Raw genomic sequence first — 26,613 nt, 5'->3', positions numbered from 1 at the left:
GTCTGTGATGACGTTATTGAGGGACATTTTGTTAAGGAAAGGAAAGAAATGGAACAGAAAGGAAAGGAAGAAAAGGAGAAGATAAAAGAAAAACGGAAGAAAAAAGGAAGAGAAAAAATAAAAAGAAGGAGCAAGCAGGAAAAAAATAGTTCTAATTGATGGGAACACAATTTAAAACAAAATACAGGAAAATTTGATCAACAAAATCACTTTCTTGTTTGAGAAAAAAAACAAAAAAACATTATTTGAATAATAAAGAGGGAAAAAAAAGTTTTGTGCTTCGAAAATTGCAGATACGAAAAAAAAACTAAAATGTGTCTGGTGAAAGTTCAGGTTTGGTCCTAGATGATTTCCCTGCTCAGCGGCATCACCAGCCTGTGCGGGGGGGACTGCAGCCAGTCACATTAACCTGAATGGGGCCGAGCAGCATTTCCCAGCAGAGCAGGTGTCCGGGAGAACGGAGCAGTCACCATCAGCCCGAAATAGAGTAAAAGGGAAAGCTGGAATCCTCCAATATTAAAATAGAAGTGACTGGGAATAATGAGGCATGATCTGAGGAAGGAGAATAGAATGGGAAGGAAGCGAGGGTCTGCCGACAGGATGGCCGTGGTATAACTGGCACCGTGTCAATGACGGAGCACATACATTGTCCTGTGCACAATATACTGCAATCAGTCGCAGGATATATAGTGCTGACGGCTTCCTAGTATTTTGACCTCACATTTATGAAACAATTGGCATGCGGGGGAAGAGGGCAAGAACTCGGCGGTGAATGGCACTGGGGCAGCCGATGCCAGCAACAAAGAATAACACAGGCAAAATCAAGAAGAAATGAAAGAATCAACCGGCTTTATTTCTACACATTGGCCTCGTCCTGTGGAGACGGACATTAAGGCTAATGAGATGATGTTGGGCAAGCACTCATCAGCAGAATGGAGCAAGAAGATTGGCCCTGGACTAGCAAAATGTGGCATCGTAACACTGGATGACCCCTTTAACTACTAAGATCGGAGCCTTTTCAAGAGACGAACAAGTATGACAGGCGCCAACATATGGCAGCCATCTGTCTGAAGGCTGATCTTCTATGTTAGATTTTCTCGGCCACCACTCTCGGGTGCTGTGACCAAAAAGCCGTCTGATCCCATCACGGGATGCCCAAGATCAGGCCAGAGATCACAGCAGAGATCCACCCTACTGGTCGTTTTCACCATCATCGAAAACAGCAAGGAGCGACAAAGTCTTCAAGACTCTCTGCTCCTCCTCTCTCCAGACTTCAAAAAGGCAGCTGTAATCTGATACCTCAGTGAGCTGTCAGACAATTTTGTTTTGACCAAGATGGGTTTTAGGAGTTAGTCAGACAGCGTAATGAGATCAGGGGACAGCGAGGAGGAGAAGGGCAGATTTCACAGATAGGATATATCCTAAGGTTTCATATATTGGCCTGTAGTATTGATATACACAAAGTTTCTAGAAATGACTAAGTAGTCAAGATGTCGAATCTCCTCCAGCCCAACCCCCAGAATCACCCAGTGCAGAGCATTATGCCTTCCTATGGGATGTAGTCCTACATCTGTCCATATCCAACCTCTAAACCTATAGGATCAAAACAACCTCCGGGAGACAGAATTAATCAGACGTGCGCAGATAAATGGTGGTGGCATGAAGAATACAGACTATGCCATGGGTGCTGCCCCCTAGTGACAGCCGGACTGAACACCAATAATAACCGCATGGAGGAGGGACGGGCAGCGAGTATCGCATGTAAGCAGCACAGTGTTGGTGACGAGAAGGAGTGAAGGGGCAGAGGCGGCATCTCTACTGTGCAGCCATTGCTTTAGCGTGCAGTCTGCCGTAGTGACGACTGTGTGTGCCCACCATTGCCGAAAGAGTGGAATTTCCTTTCAGCAGCTCGCTCTGGTTAGTGAGGGGGACAGTAAAGACATGAAAGAGCAGTCACTGTAACATCGAGGAAAACACAAGCGCAGTACGGAGGCGACGCAGTCATGGGCGCCGCACGGAGGCGACTCAGCCATGGGCGCCGCACGGAGGCGACTCAGCCATGGGCGCCGCACGGAGGCGACGCAGCCATGGGCGCCGCACGGAGGCGACGCAGCCATGGGCGCCGCACGGAGGCGACGCAGCCATGGGCGCCGCACGGAGGCGACGCAGCCATGGGCGCCGAACGGAGGCGACGCAGCCATGGGCGCCGAACGGAGGCGACGCAGCCATGGGCGCCGCACGGAGGCGACGCAGCCATGGGCGCCGCACGGAGGCGACGCAGCCATGGGCGCCGCACGGAGGCGACTCAGCCATGGGCGCCGCACGGAGGCGACTCAGCCATGGGCGCCGCACGGAGGCGACGCAGCCATGGGCGCCGCACGGAGGCGACGCAGCCATGGGCGCCGCACGGAGGCGACTCAGCCATGGGCGCCGCACGGAGGCGACTCAGCCATGAGAGCCGCACGGAGGCGACTCAGCCATGAGAGCCGCACGGAGGCGACTCAGCCATGAGAGCCGCACGGAGGCGACTCAGCCATGAGAGCCGCACGGAGGCGACTCAGCCATGAGCGCCGCACGGAGGCGACTCAGCCATGAGCGCCGCACGGAGGCGACTCAGCCATGAGCGCCGCACGGAGGCGACTCAGCCATGAGCGCCGCACGGAGGCGACTCAGCCATGAGCGCCGCACGGAGGCGACTCAGCCATGAGCGCCGCACGGAGGCGACTCAGCCATGAGCGCCGTACGGAGGCGACTCAGCCATGAGCGCCGCACGGAGGCGACTCAGCCATGAGCGCCGCACGGAGGCGACTCAGCCATGAGCGCCGCACGGAGGCGACTCAGCCATGAGCGCCGTACGGAGGCGACTCAGCCATGAGCGCCGTACGGAGGCGACTCAGCCATGAGCGCCGTACGGAGGCGACTCAGCCATGAGCGCCGTACGGAGGCGACTCAGCCATGAGCGCAGTACGGAGGCGACTCAGCCATGAGCGCAGTACGGAGGCGACTCAGCCATGAGCGCCGTACGGAGGCGACTCAGCCATGAGCGCCGTACGGAGGCGACTCAGCCATGAGCGCCGTACGGAGGCGACTCAGCCATGAGCGCCGTACGGAGGCGACTCAGCCATGAGCGCCGTACGGAGGCGACTCAGCCATGAGCGCAGTACGGAGGCGACTCAGCCATGAGCGGAGTACGGAGGCGACTCAGCCATGGGCGCCGTACGGAGGCGACGCAGCCATGGGCGCCGTACGGAGGCGACGCAGCCATGGGCGCCGTACGGAGGCGACGCAGCCATGGGCGCCGTACGGAGGCGACGCAGCCATGGGTGCAGTATGGGGGGCACTCTGTGCTTGGCACCATACAGGGAGCACTTTGTGTCTGGCTGTGGTATAATCAGAATGGCTCGGGCAGCATACCTACTGAGACATGTGTGGTCTAGCATAGCGTCACACACCACACATGTATCTGCGGCGCCGCAGATCTGGTGCAGAGGTATGCGGAGTAATGGTGTTTATACCTTTTGCTTTCGGTCATGTTTCATGTAACGTAATCCTAGTTTGGGCTCCGTCTTGCAGCGTTCTCGGAGATCTGGTGGTTTCTTATCTGCTGGCGGACAGGAGGCTGTCAGCAGAGCCGGACAGTCTGTCTCCTTCTCCCACCGCTGAGACTTCAGTCTATCAGGAGTGGAGGAGCGACGGCCGAGCATCTGCTCACTGCAGCCGGTGACGTTATTAATGGACTTGTACGTTGCACTTCCAGCGCACAGTAAATCTGACTTATCAGGAGATACATTCATTACATCCACACGGGGAGAACCAGGGCGGCTGCTCGGTATTCGGGCTCAGGGAGCATAAATTGAAGAAAACACAGATTGCAGTGTGAAGACACGCAGGGAGCGGATTTATGGACGGTGGAGGCAGCATGTCTGCAGACAAAGCCATTTGTATAGTGCTTTCTGGGGGTTGAGATTTATGGGGGGATCCTCTGCTCTAATGCAAGATGGAGATATAACCAGGCTCTGTACAGGGGTCTATACTTGTGCATATAACACAACAGGAACAAGTGCAAACTAACACAAGACCACTAACAAGCTCTCACTGTCAGGGCACACTGGGAGTTGTAGTGTCTGCGGCTGAGGACCACTGCTCTACATGAGAAGTAACTCCACTATTACATCATAGTGGCTATTCCTTTATACAAGGGTAAAGATGTTAAAGGGAGTGTACTGGCCCACACTGACAGTATAAACTAAGCACACCGCATTGTACGGGACTAACTTTATAATAATGTCACATTTAGGGGTCCTAATCACGGTCTCCGTTCAGCAAAAAACTGCAGTTTAATCAAATATGCTAATTAGGGCACTCTGGGTGTGGCCAGGAGACTCACAGTACTGTTCAGTCCAATCATTTTGCATGCCCCGCCTCCCTCACTGGTGATTGATAGGGCAGGTTCCAAGTAACACAGTGCTGTCAATTAACAGTGCGCATGCAAAACCAATGGGCAGAGCAGCATCCTGAGCCTCATGGCCACACTCAGGGTGCTCCCAAAATCCTAATTAGTATATCTGATTAAACGTCAGTTTCTGCAGAACAGAGGCAGCGATTAGAGAATTAAAAATGCGATCTTCATAGGGAGCCGAATCCATTACAAGGATATGTACTTACTTTATATTGTCAATTCCCTTTAAAGGGGTTTTCGGGCTGAACATGACATCTGCAGTCGGGCTATGTGACTACCGATTGCCCAATCCTGACACTGTGCAATGTGCACACTGTCACGATCGCCAAGAATGGCTGCAGAAATTCATGTTCTGTCCATAAAGCTTAGAAATATTGGCTGCACACATTGGAATGGAGCAAATCATTCATATCCTGCCAATCATAAAGCTTCTATCAATTGATTGCATGCAGCCTGCCCCTACCCCCCCATCTGCAGAGAAGCAAGAAACGTTCAGCGATGTCAGCCCTGGGACCAACTCTCAGATCCAGAAGAACCTGCGTCACATCTTAAAGCCTATGGCCAGAAAGCAGTGATGATTACTCACAGGAGGGGAACTTCAACAATGAGATGAATGAGGCAAAACAGCAGTTCTTCCAGAAGGTCTTCTATGTCAGACTCTGTTAGAGAAACAGAAATAGGACAAAATGACAATTCATTAGCTTCAGTCATTTTTGGAAACATGGTAATAGAGTGGCTCCCCCCTTCCCCACATATGACACAGTTATATTGGGGCATATACCCCTCAAGGGGCTTCAGAAATAATTTTCATGATGCACAGTTATCTCCACTGCTAATTTTTGGAGACATGTCCTGTGGTCTTATTAAACTAAAACTGAACTTTTTGGGAATAATGACCATCGTTACGTTTGGAGGGAAAATGGAGAAGCTTGGAAACCTAAGAACACCATCCCAACTGTGAAACACGGGGGTGGCAGCATCATGTTGTGGGGTTGTTTTGCTGCAGGAGGGACTGGTGCACTTCACAAAATAGATGGTGTCATGAGAAAAGAAGATTATGTGGCAATACTGAAGCAACAGCTCAAGACATCAGCCAGGAAGTTAAAGCTTGGGCGAAAATGAGTCTTCCAAATGGACAATGCCCAGAAGCATACTGCCAAAATGATAACAAAGTGGCTTAAGGATAACAAAGTCAATGTTTTGGAGTGGCCATCACAAAGCCCTGATCTCAATCCTATTGAAAATTTATGGGCAAAGCTGAAAAGGCTGCGAGCAAGGCGACCTACAAACCTGGATCAGTTACACCAGTTTTATCAGGAGGAATGGGCCCAAATTCCCACCAACTATTGTGAGAAGCTTGTGGAAGGAGATCCCAAACGTTTCACCCAAGTCATTCAGTTTAAGGGCAATGGTACCAAATACTAATGAAATGTATGGAAAGTTTTGACTTTGCAGTAAGTGATAAAAATGCCTTAAAACATTCACTCTCTCTCATTATTCAGGCATTTGGCAAATGTTAAAAATTATGGTAATCCTAACTGACCTAAAACTGGAAAGGTTTATTCTGATTTCATGTCAGATATTGAGAAAAACATCATATGTGTCTTTATATATAGTGTATGGAAACTTCTGGTTTCAACTGTAACTACTATAATACTGCCCCCTATGTACAAGAATATAACTACTATAATAATGCCCCCTATGTACAAGAATATAACTACTATAATACTGCCCCTATGTACAAGAATATAACTACTATAATACTGCTCCTATGTACGAGAATATAACTACTATAATACTAACCCCTATGTACAAGAATATAACTACTATAGTACTGCCCCCTATGTACAAGAATATAACTACTATAATAATGCCCCCTATGTACAAGAATATAACTACTATAATACTGCCCCTATGTACAAGAATATAACTACTATAATACTGCTCCTATGTACGAGAATATAACTACTATAATACTGCTCCCTATGTACAAGACTATAACTACTATAATACTGCCCCCTATGTACAAGAATATAACTACTATAATACTGTCCCCTATGTACAAGAATATAACTACTATAATACTGCTCCTATGTATAAGAATATAATTACTATAATACTGCCCCCTATGTACAAGAATATAGCTACTATATATAGCTACTATAATACTGCCCCCTATGTACAAGAATATAACTACTATAATACTGCCCCCTATGTACAAGAATATAACTACTATAATACTGCTCCTATGTACAAGAATATAACTACTATAATACTGCCCCCTATGTACAAGAATATAACTATTATAATACTGCTCCTATGTACAAGAATATAATTACTATAATACTGCCCCATGTACAAGAATATAACTACTATAATACTGCTCCTATGTACAAAAATATAACTACTATAATACTGCCCCCTATGTATAAGAATATAACTACTATAATACTGCCCCCTATGTACAAGAATATAACTACTATAATACTGCCCCTATGTACAAGAATATAACTACTATAATACTGCCCCTATGTACAAGAATATAACTACTATAATACTGCCCCTATGTACAAGAATATAACTACTATAATACTGCTCCTATGTACAAGAATATAACTACTATAATCCTGCTCCTATGTACAAGAATATAATTACTATAATACTGCCCCCTATGTACAAGAATATAGCTACTATAATACTGCCCCCTATGTACAAGAATATAACTACTATAATACTGCTCCTATGTACAAAAATATAACTACTATAATACTGCCCCCTATGTATAAGAATATAACTACTATAATACTGCCCCCTATGTACAAGAATATAACTACTATAATACTGCCCCTATGTACAAGAATATAACTACTATAATACTGCCCCTATGTACAAGAATATAACTACTATAATACTGCTCCTATGTACAAGAATATAACTAGGATAATACTGCTCCAGTGTACAAGAATATAACTACTATAATACTGCCCCTATGTACAAGAATATAATTACTATAATACTGCCCCTATGTACAAGAATATAACTACTATAATACTGCTACTATGTACAAGAATATAACTACTATAATACTGCTCCTATGTACAAGAATATAACTACTATAATACTGCTCCTATGTACAAGAATATAACTACTATAATACTGCCCCCTATGTACAAGAATATAACTACTATAATACTGCCTCTATGTACAAGAATATAACTACTATAATACTGCTCCTATGTACAAGAATATAACTACTATAATACTGCTCCTATGTAAAGGAATATAACTACTATAATACTGCTCCTATGTTCAAGAATATAAAAACTGTAATACTGTTCCTATGTACAAGAATATAACTACTATAATACTGCCCCCTATGTACAAGAATATAACTACTATAATACTGCTCCCTATGTACAAGAATATAACTACTATAATACTGCTCCCTATGTACAAGAATATAACTACTATAATACTGCCCCCATATACAAGAATATAACTACTATAATACTGCCCCCTATGTACAAGAATATAACTACTATAATACTGCTCCTATGTACAAGAATATAACTACTATAATACTGCTCCTATGTACAAGAATATAACTACTATAATACTGCCCCCGACAGATAGAAATATGGAGAATGAGGCAGATGAAGAGGCATTCCTTTTTCCTCTTTATAGCCAGGTAAGCCCAGGTTATTCCGTCACATGGTGCCGTGTTCGGTGCCAGGATCCCCGGCGTCAGTACAATTACAAGTGCTTCTATGTAATATCTACATTTCCATTAGTGTTGGAGACTGGTGTCAGCTACTTAACAGGAGATCAATGTGCCCTGGAAACAGATGGAGCATTGAGTGCGGCGGCCGCTCCTGACACATCTCTGTGTCTTAGGATTTAATCCAGTCACACTTTGTGTGATTCAGCTGCAGCCGGATAGTTTTTCCATTCTGCCGCTCTCTGCGCCCATCGCGGGCTGACCTCGAGTGCCATCTTCCTCTCGCTTTGCCAAGCATTTTTGTGGTGGAGAGCTGGCAGGGCAGGCGCCCCTGTCCGCGCTCCGCAGCCATCTTGATGAGACGTTTCCTCTGTACCTGCGGCCGCTTCTCGCTGCTGTCAAAGCTGAAGAGAAATTAAGAGCGAGGATTCTCCCCGGGGGGCGAGAGGGAGGCAAGGAACATACCAGGGTGGAGGAGAGGGGCCAAATGTGCGGGATTCTTCAATGGCTTAAGGGAAAAAAAATAATACTTATTCCAAGTGTTGATTTGAGCAGCGCAGTGCACAACGTGGGCAGGACATGCCCCCGCGATCATTGCCACACTGGCTACATGGCCTGGAGTTACTGCTCACAGGCTATACAACAAGGGGCCTGCATCACCCCGTAATTTCTAGGCATGCTCTGATCTGTGCAGGTGATATTGTACAGGAGGAGGAGGAGGTGAGCTGTGACATCACCTATTGTGAATGGAGGATCCTGTGTTATCTACTGTATATAGAGGTGTTATCAGTCATTGTACAGAAGGAGGAGGTGAGCTGTGACATCACCTATTGTGAATGGTGGATTCTGTGTTATCAGCTGTATATAGAGGTGTTATCAGTCATTGTATAGGAGGAGGTGAGCTGTAACATCACCTATTGTGAATGGTGAATCCTGTGTTATCCACTGTGTATAGAGGTGTTATCAGTCATTGTACAGGAGGAGGAGGTGAGCTGTGACATCACCTATTGTGAATGGAGGATCCTGTATTATCTATTGTATATAGAGGTGTTATCAGTCATTGTACAAGAGGAGGAGGAGGAGGAGGAGGTGAGCTGTGACATCACCTATTGTGAATGGAGGATCCTGTGTTATCTATTGTATATAGAGGTGTTATCAGTCATTGTACAAGAGGAGGAGGAGGAGGTGAGCTGTGACATCACCTATTGTGAATGGAGGATCCTGTATTATCTATTGTATATAGAGGTGTTATCAGTCATTGTAGAGGAGGAGGAGGTGAGCTGTGACATCACCTATTGTGAATGGAGGATCCTGTGTTATCAGCTGTATATAGAGGTGTTATCAGTCATGGTACAGGAGGAGGAGGAGGTGAGCTGTGACATCACCTATTGTGAATGGAGGATCCTGTGTTATCAGCTGTATATAGAGGTGTTATCAGTCATGGTACAGGAGGAGGAGGTGAGCTGTGACATCACCTATTGTGAATGGAGGATCCTGTGTTATCAGCTGTATATAGAGGTGTTATCAGTCATGGTACAGGAGGAGGAGGTGAGCGGTGACATCATCTATTGTGAACGATGGATCCCATGTTATCAGTTGTATATAAAGGTGTTATTAGGGTTGAGCGAGTATGTTCTGTCCGAGTATGCTCCGGCCGAGCTCCGAGTATTTACAGCTGCTCGGTGATATGGTTGAATCGCTCCCGTGTGCATGATTTGCAACTGTTTGACGGCTTTATTACATGTGAAGAATGTGTAAGAAATAGACACCACTGCTGTAGGGTCTGAAAGTGAGAGGAAGCCATGGCTCTCTGGGCCTCATGTATAAAGGGGTATTCTTATGTTATACCACCAGGAAATCCCATAACTGGATGCTTCATGGGGATCCCACCAATTCAGAGTGAAGGGTCCGCGGTGTTGGTGTAGTAAGACCCCCCCCCCCCCACCTTTATGATTTTATTTTTAGTGTGCCGACACGCCCACAATGCACTTCCAAGGTAATTTGCATGTACCTTTAAAGCTGGATTTCTCATCGCTGGCACAAATACTGCAAAACCAGTCTAACTATACAGCCGTACCACTAGTTAAAGCAGCAATGTCGTTCTTACAGTTCCCAGTTTTCAAAATCCGGGGGTCTGCAGTATTTAGGGGCACAATGTACTGTACCCCCTCTACTCCTATTCTGCCAATCGATGAATTCACAGCACAGTAGATTTAAAGTCCCAAAAAAATGGGTGCTGGCAATTACCCAGCTTTCCCTGGAGTCAGAGAAAGCCTGCAGCCCCAGGTCAGCCCCCCGCAGCCGGCCGGGGGACGTGGCAGACAGGGCGTTCGTACGGAGATGTCTATATGGCGATATCATTCCGGGGCGCCAAGTAGGAAAGCAGCACTCGATGGGGGATGTAGAGAAACAAAAAAAAGAGCAAAACAAAACAATCCGCGGCCGGACAGGAAAGCAAACATATTCTGAGCGCAGAAATGAAATCAGGGCTGGGGGTTAATAGTGCCCGGTCTGTATTGTACTCCACACAATAAGGGCGCCCCCTGCGCTCCACGCACTTCCTCCACAATACGACCTGACCGGCGAAAGGTCGCCTGGTCCCTTACATGATGTGGAGCCTGAAACCCTCCCAATGTAAACAGTCCGAGAGCTGCGGCCGGAGCCGGGGCCGCCGATACCAAATATTATCTCCTTCTCTGCACCCAACGGCTCGCCCTCCACTTCCTATTTGGAAGCTAACCATAAGAATGAATTCATGAAACCAGAATCATCATCTTCAGATGGTTTTCCAGGATCGCAACTTTATTTTTTTTTATAATCTGTGCAGAAATGTGTGACTATGTGGTAATTAAAGGGTTAATCCTAACAGTAAAAGTTATTGTCTATCCACAGTGAAGGTAACAAGTTTGTAATCGGTCGGGACCCTCACAACCTGTAGGACCCCCACAAACCTACAAACAAGTGTGTTTAATGCCTAGTGGGAACCACCGCAGCTGAGAAAGGCCGAGCGCTGCACTCGCCGTCTCCAGCAGTCCCCCACATGCCCAGAGGAACAGCTCACAGGCTCATGGATTACCTTTAATATTGGTAAAAACCCTTTAAGAATTAACCTCATAAGTACCAAGCGACGTTAATTTACTCCGAATGGTCCTGTGCTTTGATCCGGAGTCACTGTAGACACACAGCGTGGGAACTAAAGCTCTCGCAGGTAGCAGGAGCAGGTCGGGGAGAAGACAGGAGCGGTTTATTATCACCGGTGTCTTCACTTCTGCGGTATACACAGCGCTCAGAGAGCTGTGTAGAGAAGAGAAACTTCTGCACCGCCGGTGCTTCTACCGGACCCACAGATGAAATGATCGCCAGGTGTCTGCTTGGCCGGGAGCCTGGCACACCCCCGATCAGCTCGGCCGGGAGCCTGGCACACCCCCGATCAGCTCGGCCGGGAGCCTGGCACACCCCCGATCAGCTCGGCCGGGAGCCTGGCACACCCCCGATCAGCTCGGCCGGGAGCCTGGCACACCCCCGATCAGCTCGGCCGGGAGCCTGGCACACCCCCGATCAGCTCGGCCGGGAGCCTGGCACACCCCCGATCAGCTCGGCCGGGAGCCTGGCACACCCCCGATCAGCTCGGCCGGGAGCCTGGCACACCCCCGATCAGCTCGGCCGGGAGCCTGGCACACCCCCGATCAGCTCGGCCGGGAGCCTGGCACACCCCCGATCAGCTCGGCCGGGAGCCTGGCACACCCCCGATCAGCTCGGCCGGGAGCCTGGCACACCCCCGATCAGCTCGGCCGGGAGCCTGGCACACCCCCGATCAGCTCGGCCGGGAGCCTGGCACACCCCCGATCAGCTCGGCTGGGAGCCTGGCACACCCCCGATCAGCTCGGCCGGGAGCCTGGCACACCCCCGATCAGCTCGGCTGGGAGCCTGGCACACCCCCGATCAGCTCGGCCAGTGGCCATTTTCCTTTATAACAGGGGAACACTAGAGACAAATAAAAAAAAAGGGGCACCCCTCTAAAAAAATACATGTATATATAAAAAGGGTTTTCCCATACATTAACACAACCTGAAGAATTAATTGAACAGGTTATTTCAAGTGAAACTTGAACAGTAAAACAAAATGTACCAAAATTACTTATTTTTTAAAAATATTCGCTTTGCAAAAAATAAGACCTAAATCACACGGTAATTAACGTCACCACAAAATAATTTCTCCTGTACAAAACAAAGCCTCATACATCCACATCTGTGAGAAAGAAAAATGATGGCAGCCAAAATGTCAAGAGGCAAAATGAAAAAATAATGTGTGATCATTGCGGCCCTTTCAGGCCTGTTCCCCTAAAAGATTTCCTGAATCCCTAAAAAAAGCCTACAAGGGAAAAAGGAGGGGGAGGACAATCTAGTTTTTCCCTCATCTATGGCAGTATTCTCATGCCACCTACTGGTCACTTACGGAACTATGGCTTTTACATTGCAATTATTGGGCACATGGCGATTACTTGGGGGATTTTTCGATACACACAGGTTGTTAACGGGACACGTTGACCATTAAAGGGATCTTTTGAGTTCCACTAAAAGCTCCTAGTCCCAGAGGGCCTCCACTCTCCCCAGACTAGTCCCGGAGGGCCGCCACTCTCCCCAGACTAGTCCCGGAGGGCCGCCACTCTCCCCAGACTAGTCCCAGAGGGCCGCCACTCTCCCCAGACTAGTCCCGGAGGGCCGCCACTCTCCCCAGACTAGTCCCGGAGGGCCGCCACTCTCCACAGACTAGTCCCGGAGGGCCGCCACTCTCCCCAGACTAGTCCCGGAGGGCCGCCACTCTCCCCAGACTAGTCCCGGAGGGCCGCCACTCTCCCCAGACTAGTCCCGGAGGGCCGCCACTCTCCCCAGACTAGTCCCGGAGGGCCGCCACTCTCCCCAGACTAGTCCCGGAGGGCCGCCACTCTCCCCAGACTAGTCCCGGAGGGCCGCCACTCTCCCCAGACTAGTCCCGGAGGGCCGCCACTCTCCCCAGACTAGTCCCGGAGGGCCGCCACTCTTCCCAGACTAGTCCAGTCACTTTCGGGGAGCAGCATGATAGCATCCAAGCTTAAGTTCAGCACAAAACTGCGGCGTTTCAGCCTACACAGGATCCTTGATCAGGCGCAATGTAAGAGTATAGAGCTGCGTCTGAGCTGCCCAGTGTATGACAGCAGCGGAGGCCGCCTGATCCCATCCGGATTACTTAGGCTTTAATATAATCTTGCAGAATTAGGGCAAAAATGGGGAAACTGACTCTTTATAGTTCGGTTGACATAGACATAGTGGGCATAACACCATTCTATCTTCCTCCACCTAGCATTCAGAGGACAGCTCTGTGTATTTCTATCTGACACCAAATACCCCCACCAACCTGCCAGTCCAGCCATTACTACTGCGGAGGGAGATAAGCGGCTGCAGGGCACAAGTGGCGCCGCTCATCTCTCTCCATATTAGTTTGATCACCCCATACACATAAGATGACATTTGCTGTTGTAAGAAGGAAAGATTCATCTACTCTAATAAGACCTGAGCAGGCTAGCAATGTGCGGTAATGGATTTTAAAAAGACCAGGCATAGACCAGTGGAATTTTGGGGTGAGGTGGAAGCTTGCATTGTGGGTAAAGCAGGGGTGACACAGAAGCTTCTCCGTCGGACGCTGAGCTCTTTCTCTCGTTGAATCAACAGACAAGGACATGACCTGATTAATGTTATAGGGGCTCGCCAGGAGTTGTTGAGCGATTGATCCGGTGCTGCACTTCATTTCCATTTTAATGGAAATAATGAAGGCAATGTGAACAGAACCTAAAACCTGGAACTTCTGGTTTTGTCTGCAAGTTACCTTTACAGTGATAAAATTCACGCTGCAACCACTAGGGGGAGCAGATTTATTAGCGAGTATGTGAGCTGTATCAATCCATAGGCAATGAGCTCCCTCTAGTGGCGGCTATAGGCTGGCAAAATTGTATTTTATACCCATGAATGATTGGAGGGGATCTGTGGTGGTGGGGGGGGGGGGATCTGTCAGCTCTGACCTCTATCCAGATATATGATTAAACTCAGCAGGATGAAATTTGGGGAATAAAACTAAATTCTGCAAACATATGCTGGAATTATGCTCTGATAAATATCATGTCTATATAACAGGAGGGGGCTTCTCGCTCACCATATGACCCGGGGTCCGTCTTCTGATATGAGAAGTGGAGCAGCAGCTCCTCCTCGGAGACGTGGGAGATGAAGACTTTCAGGAGGCAGCAGATGATGAACAGGGCGTTGTGGGCTTGCCAGATGAAGAGTTGGCTGCAAGGAAAAAATGCCGATCATTGATAGCACGCTTAGGGCCTTGGTCACACCTGGTGCCCGACAATGGTGCACTTAGATCCCATATGGCACTAAGGTATAGTGCTCTGCATACTCAGATGCCTGATGAGCAGAGCATTGCTCCGCATGGCACCGGACAAGTCTTGTCCGGCACTGTATGTGCGTATGCAGCGTGCACCCGGTGCAATCACTAGGCCATGTGCTAGAGGTGGCCTGACACTAAATGAAGCAGCTCTGTCGGCCTCAGAGCAGGAAATCCCCGGAACTAATCCGCAGCTTCAACCCTGGGTCAGCCAACAGCTTTCGCTCTTCATTCTTCTCATCCATCCCCAAACACATCCATACTGGGCTCCGTCAACAGGAAGAAGAGAATAAAAACGGTCAAAGGGGCTTCTCTCTCATGAGAACAAAGGATCAGACATGTTGAAATTCTAACATGTACCATCTTTCCTTCCAAAACATTGGGGGGGGGGGGGTGGGAGAGGATTCGGGACACAGAATGGTCGGCCAATCTCTCCAAAAATCAGAGGATAGGTATGGCTTTGCTCTGTTGTCCATGGGCACCTTTATACTACATCATGGAATAAATGCAAAGTGGATACAATTCCATGAAAACTGATGTTCGGTGTGAGCTTAAAGGGGTTGTCCAGGCTTGAGGTACAAGTCTGCATTCACTATGTAACAAGTATACAATTTGCATACATGCAGTCACATGCAGACTAGACGTGCTCGGCCTCGCTCAATACATTTGCATTAAGTGAGGCCGTACACGTCTAGTCGGGATGTAGCCGGAACTATGAAAATCACATACTTGTGATCACGAGCCGCCCGCTCCCGGGCACCGGAGAATCCTCACATTGCGCACACAGTGGAGGATTCACAAGTCTGCAGTCACAGAGTGATTGCAGACTTGTACCCCAAGCCTGGACAACCGCTTTAAGTTGAACTCAGGCTATGAGCCCACGATGCAGAAATGCTCCGGATTTTTCCTGAGCGTTTCTGCATCTCCCTGGCAGAAAAAATGCATGTGGATTGTACACGCGGTTTCCTGCCAGGGACATGCGGATGTGAAGCGTTCTTCACATGCATTTCTGCATGCGGGTTGTCAAGTGCTTTCCAAGCGATTTTAGCATCACTTGGAAAGTGCTTGACAACTTGGTCACACTATATAAATCCATGCAACCGGCACAGATTTATATACTGTGACCAAGTTAATAGTTGAAAAAAAGATTAAAAATGGTAAAAAAATAAAAAAAAACATTATACTCACCTTCTGATGGCCCCCGGTCTTTTCTCCGCTGCGTTCGGTCTCTTCTACGGCTCGCAGTGGTCTGAAAGGACCTGCCATGACGTAATTTAGTCATGTGACAGGTCACGCGACCGCCGACGTCACATGACTAAATAACGTCATGGCAGGTCCTTTTAGACCATCGCAATCCGTAGAAGAGACCGGACGCAGCGGAGAAAAGACCGGGGGCCATCAGAAGGTGAGTATAATGGTTTTTTATATTTTAATTCTTTGTTTTTTTACATGTACTATGGTACCCGGGTCTGGAGGAGAGTCTCCTCTTCTCTAGACTCTGGTACCATCCGCACATTGAATCGCTTAATATCCGCATGTGCACATGTAGTCAAGCGGATATTAAGCATTTCAATGCAAGTCAATGGCGGCGAAAACGCCGCGTTTACGCAAAATATTTGGCAGTGCTTCGGATTTTTCCGCAATGATAATCCGCAGCGGAAATTTCCGCAGCATGTGCACAGCACATGCGGATTATCATTGGGGACCATAGCAGACCTTCTACCAAGCGTTTTTTAAGCATTTCTCCAGCGGAATTGCCGCTGCGGAAACGCTTAAAAAACGCATAGTGGGCACACAGCCTTAAACACATTCGTCAATCCCAAGCTTTCATTTCTGCACTGTTATATAGTGTGACCGTAAAAGAATGTCAAAAAATAAAAAAATAAATCTATACTTACCTTCCGATGGCCCCCGCAGTCTTGCTTCCCTCCGTCCTGGCTGCCGGCAGATCGCGATATACTGAAGGACCTGCCGTCACATGACTATGATGTCAGTGCAGGTCCTTCAGTCCATCGCGATCTGCCGGCAAGGGAGGACGAGCGCTGCGGGGCCGCCAGAAGGCAAGTATAACATTTATTTTATTCTTTTTTTTACAGGTTCTATGGTACCCGGGTCCAGAGGAGAGTCTCCTGTCCTCCACACCCGGGTACCATCCGCACATTGGAACACATGGAATCTGCATGTTCAGATCCAGTGATGCGGAATCCATGCGTTCCAATGCAAGTCAATGGCGGCGAAAACGCCGCGCTTCCGCAAAATAATTGATAGTGCTGTGTCTTTTTCCGCAATGATAATCCGCAGCGGAAATTTCCGCAGCATGTGCACAGCACATGCAGATTATCATTGGGGAACATGGCAGGCCTTCTACCATGCGTTATTTAAGCGTTTTTGCCGCTGCGGAAACGCTTAAAAAACGCATCGTGGGCACACAGCCTCAGTGTTTTTTTTTTAATGTGTTTGTTTTAAGGCTTCTATGTGGAGCATGGAAAAAAAAAGCAGCTGCACTAGAATTCCGGTGTTCCTGCACTAAAAAACACATTTTAAAAATTGTCAAACTCGCAAAATAAAAAAATAAAAATAAATAAAAAACGCAGAGCAGTTGTCCATTATTGCGCATTTTGGTGAGACCAGCTGCAGAAATCATACGGGGAAAAAAAATGTGTTTCCGCACATGGGAACATGACCTTACCTCCAAGCTCCCAGACACTGAACAAGCAGGCTGCATGGGCCACCTACCTTTCTGCTCAGGAGTGGAGTGGGCGTCCTGTTTGATAATGGATGAGTGTCTGATAGTTGGGGGTCCCCATCACTCATAAGAACAGGGGTCCGGTGTCCCCCATGGTCAGTCATGCGCAGCTGCTGATGATAGCCAAGTGCTGTACTCTGGATTACCGTCAGTCCAATAGCGCAGCAGTGCATGTGAGACCGTCACGCCATTTAAAAAAAAAGGGGGACACAGGACCCTTGTTTACGTGATGGATGGGGACCCCCGATAGGAGCGTAAGATTGTCTGTCCTGTGGATAGCTGGTTCTATTTGTCGGACAGACATAAAATCTCCCCCAGTTAGTAAGCTCCCCGCTTGCTGTCAGTGACTGGAAACTCTTCTGAAACCCAAGGAGTCTCCCTGACCTCGGGACCAGTCGCTGTCAGGAGAGATTTTTTTTCCTTCCCCGACACAAGGGTGGGAGGTTTGGGACGGGGGATTATTAATGGTTTTAGGATTTTAATGAATGTACACCCATCTACAAGGCACTATCTGCTGACAGTGGGGGGGTTCACTTACTTCTGACATTCTGCCGATATCTTCAGTTCTTTCGTCCTTGACAGGAAAACTCTAATTAGAGCGCCGAGATTTCCGGTTCTTGGGTTATTCTCAACTAAAAAAAAAACGCACAGATTATACGGTGGACAGCGAGGCTACAGACGGGGGTACACACTATTAACCCTGTCAGGGAGGACGTGGACACAATCATTTCATCCTGTTCGCCCTCTCTGTCACCCCGGCTTCAAAATAACACAGACCCTAAGCCCATCGCCTAAAAAGTCGGCTGCTTCTCTTTAAGTGAGGGGCGCTTTAAAAGGCAGCATGGGAACATGTAGCCCCTTACTCGGTAAGTTAATTTTGGGGTCCCGTGGATGTGGCCTCACCCGTCTACTCTCCTGATCAGATCATTAGAAGCCCCTTATAATGGGTACCACTCCTGACATCCCGGATTACTCATTTACTCTACCCTAAAGCTATTTTTCTTTTAAGTCGTTCCTTTATTTTCCCTCCTGGAAATGGGTAGTTTAATACTGGAGTTATCAAGGAGTCTTTTCACGCTGTGACAATGTCTGCAATGAGTGAGAGCAGAAAGCTAAGACACTTATGTACATAGGCACGCATTTCCAGGAGGACCAAGAGAGGACCAAGCGAGGACCAAGCGAGGACCAAGCGAGGACCAAGAGAGGACCAAGAGAGGACCAAGAGAGGAACAAGAGAGGAACAAGAGAGGAACAAGAGAGGAACAAGAGAGGAACAAGCGAGGAACAAGCGAGGAACAAGCGAGGAACAAGCGAGGAACAAGCGAGGAACAAGCGAGGAACAAGCGAGGAACAAGCGAGGAACAAGCGAGGAACAAGCGAGGAACAAGCGAGGAACAAGCGAGGAACAAGAGAGGAACAAGAGAGGAACAAGAGAGGAACAAGAGAGGAACAAGAGAGGAACAAGAGAGGAACAAGAGAGGAACAAGAGAGGAACAAGAGAGGAACATTGCATTTTGGAGGGAATTTTTTTTTAAAATTCACTTAATTTCTGTCTAATAAATCCTAATTAAAGGGGTTTTCCCACGAACAAAAGTCGATTTTAATCAATAGATCTTGGAATGATAATAAGTTCCACAATTGGATGTGTTTAAATAAAATGTTCCTGTGCTGAGATAATCTTATAAATGTGCCCCTGCTGTGTACTGTGTAATGGCTGTGTCTGACCGTACAGGAACATGGTCTGATCATACCACATCTCCTGGGCAGGGGGGAGCAAAAGAGTATACAGACAGAACAGCAGGGAACGCAGCTGATTCTTCCTGTGAGGTAAAATATTGTTTAAAAACAGGCAGGGAAATGTTTTATCTCACAGAAATAATCAGCTGTGATCCTCTGCTGTAATGTCTGTATCCTCTTTTGCTTCCTCCCCTGCCCAGGAGATGTGGTATGATCAGACCATGTTCCTGCACGGTCAGACACAGCCATTACACAGTACACAGCAGGGGCACATTTATAAGATTATCTCAGCACAGGAACATTTTATTTAATCACATCCAATTGTGGAACTTATTATCATTCCAAGATCTATTGATTAAAATCCCTTTAAGTTTGCCCTCACAGTGTACGTCAGATACACACATCAGGAGGAATGTAGCCCTCTGACGGATGCCAGAATACCGACATAGAAACACGGGGATGACCCTGCGAATGGACAAGTTAAAAGGTTACCTGTCGTTTTCAATGGTTTTTTTTGGACCATAGATCAGTGGGGGGCTGAGACCCCCATCACTCGAAAAACAGTAGACAGACTGACGGACGGACCCAGTGGTCTTCAGGCACAATAGACAGCCTATGGGCCGTGCACTGCTCTGTCCCTGCGCTAATGGAGTGGCTGAAATGAGCAGTCTATTGTACGACCGGTGGGTGTCACACGACCCGTACCCCTTCAGCACATAATAAGCTGGCCGCCCGCAGCTCCCCGGGAGGTGCCAGCGCACTGCCCGATGAAGTAATGGCCGGTCTGCTCCTCCAGGTGATACAAGTCCTTTATGACCCGTTTCTCGGGCACTTCCCAGTTGGCCATATATCACACCCATCATGCACAGGAGACACTTACTTAAAGACTTGCAAATGGAAATGGTCGCTTCTTCCAAAAGTTTGGAGTCAGTGCTGAAACGAGAGAGATGAAAAGAAGTTAAATGCCTGAATGTACAAGGTAAATAAGTGCACCCCGCACAATGGTTTACATACAGCGCTGAGCAGTAAGATTCGCAGGACCCTGGTCCAGTGGCCGCCAGGTCCGAGCTCTGCAAACGTCCGATCTGTGACACCCCGGCATGTCTTCTGATCAGTCACCCCGATGCAACGTCGTGCCGGGACAATAATGCCGCCTCAGGCGAATAATCCAAAAAGGATCTGGGGACGTTGGTATCTACGAGGAGGATCGCTTCAGTGACTGTGGACATGGCTGCTGGCTGGTCATGTCATGGACACACAGGTGCAGGGCTTGCTCCACTTACGGCAAAGTCATCGGGGCGGAGATCTTCAAACCCATGAGAATCTGATATAGAAACTATGCCGGTATGTCACTCTCCACAAGAAGAAACGCTACCCCTTAGACCTCAGTCCACAGCCTCTCGCCTAGCAAAATCAGATCTCGTACTTTGCACTGATGAGGGGCAACAGCCCGAAACACTGTGTCTGCAAACTGAGATTATGATTTGGCTTTTATCCTAAGTCATATTGCACGACTTGTTAAAGGGTTGATTGTGACTTGTAGAATTGCTGCTTCCAATAGGTGGCGCTATACAGTTCAAGTCCTCTTTTTCTCTGAAGGAGCAATTTGCATTTAGGAAAATGATAAAACCTTTATTTCTGAACAGCAGAATATCCCTTTAAAAGGGAACGACTTGGACGAGTAGCTGTCAGTTTGTTATCCTATTCCCCATTGTGAGCAGAGCGGTGATCGCAGTTAAGAAGCAGAGTCAAAACCTTATTAGACCACCTCCACACTGAGCGGAGAACAAGGAGGAGACGTGGGGGTGGGCAATGCTCAGTTTAGGATTTTCTCCATTTCGTAAATGATATATACATTTTTATTAAACTTAAATAGTTTTAATTTTTTTTTCATTATATCAATAGTACAGATTAAATTAACCAATTTTAATATATCGTATCAGAGAAATATCTGCTTCTTTCAGGATGATCATTCAGTCTCAAAATTCTCAATTCACGTTTAAAATGAGTCTCCAGTGAAGACAGAATGTCCTGGTAACGGAGATAGGAGATGGCAGCTGGAGCTCATAAAGTTCTATGGAGAAGGAGAACTTGCAGCAGAATGTCCGAGCCAGCCTCCCTCCTCCTCAAACTTGCATCAGAATGTTCAAGTCTGCCCCCCTTCTCCTCAAACTTGCAGCAGAAGGTCCGAGTCCACCTCCCTCCTCCTCAAACTTGCAGCAGAATATCCGAGTCTGCCTCCCTCCTCCTCAAACCTGCAGCAGAATGTCCGAGTCCGCCTCCTCTTCTCAAACTTGCAGCAAAATATCAGTCTGCCTCCCTCCTCCTCAAACTTGCAGCAGAATGTCCGAGTCTGCCTCCCTCCTCCTCAAACTTGCAGCAGAATATCCGAGTCTGCCTCCCTCCTCCTCAAACTTGCAGCAGAATATCCGAGTCTGCCTCCCTCCTCCTCAAACTTGCAGCAGAATGTCCGAGTCTGCCTCCCTCCTCCTCAAACTTGCAGCAGAATGTCCGAGTCTGCCTCCCTCCTCCTCAAACTTGCAGCAGAATATCCGAGTCTGCTTCCCTCCTCCTCAAACTTGCAGCAGAATGTCCGAGTCTGCCTCCCTCCTCCTCAAACTTGCAGCAGAATATCCGAGTCTGCTTCCCTCCTCCTCAAACTTGCAGCAGAATGTCCGAGTCTGCCTCCCTCCTCCTCAAACTTGCAGCAGAATATCCGAGTCTGCCTCCCTCCTCCTCAAACTTGCAGCAGAATATCCGAGTCTGCCTCCCTCCTCCTCAAACTTGCAGCAGAATGTCCGAGTCTGCCTCCCTCCTCCTCAAACTTGCAGCAGAATATCCGAGTCTGCTTCCCTCCTCCTCAAACTTGCAGCAGAATATCCGAGTCTGCCTCCCTCCTCCTCAAACTTGCAGCAGAATATCCGAGTCTGCCTCCCTCCTCCTCATACGTGCAGCAGAATATCCGAGTCTGCCTCCCTCCTCCTCATACGTGCAGCAGAATGTCAGAGTCTGCCTCCCTCCTCCTCAAACTTGCAGCAGAATATCCGAGTCTGCCTCCCTCCTCCTCAAACTTGCAGCAGAATGTCCGAGTCTGCCTCCCTCCTCCTCAAACTTGCAGCAGAATATCCGAGTCTGCCTCCCTCCTCCTCATACGTGCAGCAGAATATCCGAGTCTGCTTCCCTCCTCCTCAAACTTGCAGCAGAATATCCGAGTCTGCCTCCCTCCTCCTCAAACTTGCAGCAGAATATCCGAGTCTGCCTCCCTCCTCCTCAAACTTGCAGCAGAATGTCCGAGTCTGCCTCCCTCCTCCTCAAACTTGCAGCAGAATATCCGTGTCTGCTTCCCTCCTCCTCAAACTTGCAGCAGAATATCCGAGTCTGCCTCCCTCCTCCTCAAACTTGCAGCAGAATGTCCGAGTCTGCCTCCCTCCTCCTCAAACTTGCAGCAGAATATCCGAGTCTGCCTCCCTCCTCCTCATACGTGCAGCAGAATGTCAGAGTCTGCCTCCCTCCTCCTCAAACTTGCAGCACAATGTCCGAGTCTGCCTCCCTCCTCCTCAAACTTGCAGCAGAATGTCCGAGTCTGCCTCCCTCCTCCTCAAACTTGCAGCAGAATATCCGAGTCTGCCTCCCTCCTCCTCATACGTGCAGCAGAATATCCGAGTCTGCTTCCCTCCTCCTCAAACTTGCAGCAGAATATCCGAGTCTGCCTCCCTCCTCCTCAAACTTGCAGCAGAATATCCGAGTCTGCCTCCCTCCTCCTCAAACTTGCAGCAGAATGTCCGAGTCTGCCTCCCTCCTCCTCAAACTTGCAGCAGAATATCCGAGTCTGCTTCCCTCCTCCTCAAACTTGCAGCAGAATATCCGAGTCTGCCTCCCTCCTCCTCAAACTTGCAGCAGAATGTCCGAGTCTGCCTCCCTCCTCCTCAAACTTGCAGCAGAATATCCGAGTCTGCGTCCCTCCTCCTCATACGTGCAGCAGAATGTCAGAGTCTGCCTCCCTCCTCCTCAAACTTGCAGCACAATGTCCGAGTCTGCCTCCCTCCTCCTAAAACTTGCAGCAGAATGTCCGAGTCTGCCTCCCTCCTCCTCAAACTTGCAGCAGAATGTCCGAGTCTGCCTCCCTCCTCCTCAAACTTGCAGCAGAATATCCGAGTCTGCTTCCCTCCTCCTCAAACTTGCAGCAGAATATCCGAGTCTGCCTCCCTCCTCCTCAAACTTGCAGCAGAATGTCCGAGTCTGCCTCCCTCCTCCTCAAACTTGCAGCAGAATATCCGAGTCTGCCTCCCTCCTCCTCATACGTGCAGCAGAATGTCAGAGTCTGCCTCCCTCCTCCTCAAACTTGCAGCACAATGTCCGAGTCTGCCTCCCTCCTCCTCAAACTTGCAGCAGAATGTCCGAGTCTGCCTCCCTCCTCCTCAAACTTGCAGCAGAATATCCGAGTCTGCCTCCCTCCTCCTCATACGTGCAGCAGAATATCCGAGTCTGCTTCCCTCCTCCTCAAACTTGCAGCAGAATATCCGAGTCTGCCTCCCTCCTCCTCAAACTTGCAGCAGAATATCCGAGTCTGCCTCCCTCCTCCTCAAACTTGCAGCAGAATGTCCGAGTCTGCCTCCCTCCTCCTCAAACTTGCAGCAGAATGTCCGAGTCTGCCTCCCTCCTCCTCAAACTTGCAGCAGAATGTCCGAGTCTGCCTCCCTCCTCCTCAAACTTGCAGCAGAATATCCGAGTCTGCCTCCCTCCTCCTCAAACTTGCAGCAGAATATCCGAGTCTGCTTCCCTCCTCCTCAAACTTGCAGCAGAATATCCGAGTCTGCCTCCCTCCTCCTCAAACTTGCAGCAGAATGTCCGAGTCTGCCTCCCTCCTCCTCAAACTTGCAGCAGAATATCCGAGTCTGCCTCCCTCCTCCTCATACGTGCAGCAGAATGTCAGAGTCTGCCTCCCTCCTCCTCAAACTTGCAGCACAATGTCCGAGTCTGCCTCCCTCCTCCTCAAACTTGCAGCAGAATGTCCGAGTCTGCCTCCCTCCTCCTCAAACTTGCAGCAGAATATCTGAGTCTGCCTCCCTCCTCCTCAAACTTGCAGCAGAATATCCGAGTCTGCCTCCCTCCTCCTCATACGTGCAGCAGAATGTCAGAGTCTGCCTCCCTCCTCCTCAAACTTGCAGCACAATGTCCGAGTCTGCCTCCCTCCTCCTCAAACTTGCAGCAGAATGTCCGAGTCTGCCTCCCTCCTCCTCAAACTTGCAGCAGAATGTCCGAGTCTGCCTCCCTCCTCCTCAAACTTGCAGCAGAATATCCGAGTCTGCCTCCCTCCTCCTCAAACTTGCAGCAGAATATCCGAGTCTGCTTCCCTCCTCCTCAAACTTGCAGCAGAATATCCGAGTCTGCCTCCCTCCTCCTCAAACTTGCAGCAGAATGTCCGAGTCTGCCTCCCTCCTCCTCAAACTTGCAGCACAATGTCCGAGTCTGCCTCCCTCCTCCTCAAACTTGCAGCAGAATGTCTGAGTCTGCCTCCCTCCTCCTCAAACTTGCAGCAGAATATCCGAGTCTGGCTCCCTCCTCCTCAAACAATGATTATGCTTTAACTGCTTGTGTTTTGGGCTAAAGATCTTTTTTTTGCAGCTGGGTGTCATTTGCCTCCAATAGCCTGTGTGTTGTACTATTGCACGACATACATTTATCACCGATTCAAAGAACAGGAGTTAAAGGATTCATTTTTGTGGCTTTGATTACTGGGACCCCCAAGGATCCTGAAAACAGGAGACCCAAAGTCTACGTACATGTCATGTACGTAGAAGTATAACTGGGTGGATGATCCCTTTTACCAGGCGACACAGTAGCACCACTCTCTCATCATTTAAGTGGTTGACCAGTGAAAAACAGATAAGCAATAACTTATTGAACAGTGGGGGGGTCCGATCGGCAGAGTGGGGCACTATTATCTCTGTCAGAATGGTGCCAGTGAGTACGCTCAGCCACTATGGTGTTGCTGAGTGTGGCAGTCGTGCATACGCACTGCAGCTCCATTGTAATGGCATTAAAGAGTGCCAAGTCAGGAATTAAAAATTCCCCATGGTTGAACCCCTACCGATCAAGTGGAAAGGTGATAGCTTCTTTTCACTGGCAACCCCCCCTTTAAGGCTTGCAACCTTGCAAAACCATAGTGTATGTCCTTACAAATCACCTCCTGACCAGTAAAGAACCTGGAAAATAAGACTTTCCATCAGGGAGGAAGGAGAAACAAGTCCATTTTCCAACCACACAAACTGGATGTGGTGGAGCCTCCATCCAGCCAAAGGATTACCGCGAGGAGCTGAGAGGCCTGACGTCATTCTACTGGGCCATCGTACCTAGAGAAAAAAAAAAAAGTCGAGCCTAGTGAGTTTAGGAGATTACAGCTGCCAAGGTCAACCAAAGTCAACGTGCCGGGGGCCAAGGGAGCTTGGACCTGCCTGCCGGAATGGAGCAGCTGAGGAACATCTCTGGACAGAAGAAGAAAAATAAATGGAGGTCAGTCGTCCGACTGCCAACCGGCTTCTAAAACAATGGAGCATCTTTAACGAAGACGGCCTGAGCCACCGTGAAGGCAAGGAGTGTCCAGTGCCGGGGAGCGGGGGGAAGGAAGGCATATATCAAAAATGATGTGTGGTAGACACAAGGTCTAGGCAGAAACATCTTCCACCGGCTTATCATGCAATCTGAGCTCTCCGAGATCATAATCCCCCGTTCTTGGAGCGGACTGTGTGTTTCTTACAGTTCAGTCTCTTCATTTCCGATCGTCTAAACTCGCTCTCTGGTATGTTTCTTGGAAATCTCAATTTTATCTCTAAGGTGGTCTTCAGTCCTGGCTGAATGTTCTTCTCTAATTGAAAGCAAATGTGGAGCAGCAAAAACAAAGAGCAAAAGCATCGGAGTTGTCACACGTTGGGGAACTGGGAAGTGGACTGTGAATTATCATCGGAAACGCGGCATAAATCAGGCACAGGAACCGAGCGGACGTCAGCGGCTGGCGGTGCCCGGGGAGCCATCACGGCGGAGGAACCACCACGAACCATGGCAGCATTATTCCAGGGGCTGCAGCTGGATGGATTTTTGGGGTATGAAAATATAAAAATGTGAGAAAGGCGTAAATAAAAGCTCAATTATAAAAAGCTCGGATCATGAAACCTTCCTGCGGTATGTCAGAGACTGAGCGAGGTTAAGGGGGACTTGGCTGAAAGACTCTGCTCCTCTTAACTAGGCTTCCGAATAAGCCATTATCTACAACAGTCTTTACTAAAGGGGTTTTCCAGGATGGAAAACAGTTGAAGACGACCATCTTGGTCCCCCCATACCCTACAGTGTTGACCTATGAGAATCTGGTAAAGTAATATATTGCCCGATCACCTGTCTTACTCCAACACCAAGATATTGCACCATCACCAACCTGTTGATCTAAAGAGGGTGCACAGATCTGAAGGATCGGGTAAATTCCTGAAAATCCGGCAAAGTGACCGCTCCATGTCAGACCACTGGATGCCAGATTTA

General features: G+C 48.6%; 1 protein-coding gene across 3 annotated transcripts in view; it reads right to left on the bottom strand.

The window, feature by feature from the left end:
- The window catches only part of DYM (dymeclin), a 262,125-nt gene that overhangs the window by 210,668 nt on the left and 24,844 nt on the right, over positions 1 to 26,613 (bottom strand). For all 3 annotated transcript variants that reach the window (XM_073680479.1, XM_073680481.1, XM_073680480.1), the window contains exons 3-6: positions 19,964 to 20,016; positions 17,885 to 17,978; positions 14,364 to 14,497; positions 5,046 to 5,118 (exon numbers count right to left, since the gene is read on the bottom strand). In XM_073680479.1, coding sequence (XP_073536580.1) covers positions 5,046 to 5,118; positions 14,364 to 14,497; positions 17,885 to 17,978; positions 19,964 to 20,016 — 354 coding nt within the window. The remainder of the gene's footprint in view (positions 1 to 5,045; positions 5,119 to 14,363; positions 14,498 to 17,884; positions 17,979 to 19,963; positions 20,017 to 26,613) is intronic.

The sequence above is a fragment of the Phyllobates terribilis genome, unplaced genomic scaffold (genome assembly GCF_046119375.1).
Source record: "Phyllobates terribilis strain yellow unplaced genomic scaffold, ASM4611937v1 Scaffold_1__5_contigs__length_1240528914, whole genome shotgun sequence".
NCBI classification, from domain to species: Eukaryota; Metazoa; Chordata; class Amphibia; order Anura; family Dendrobatidae; genus Phyllobates; species Phyllobates terribilis.
This window is presented reverse-complemented; position numbering and strand designations above follow the sequence as displayed.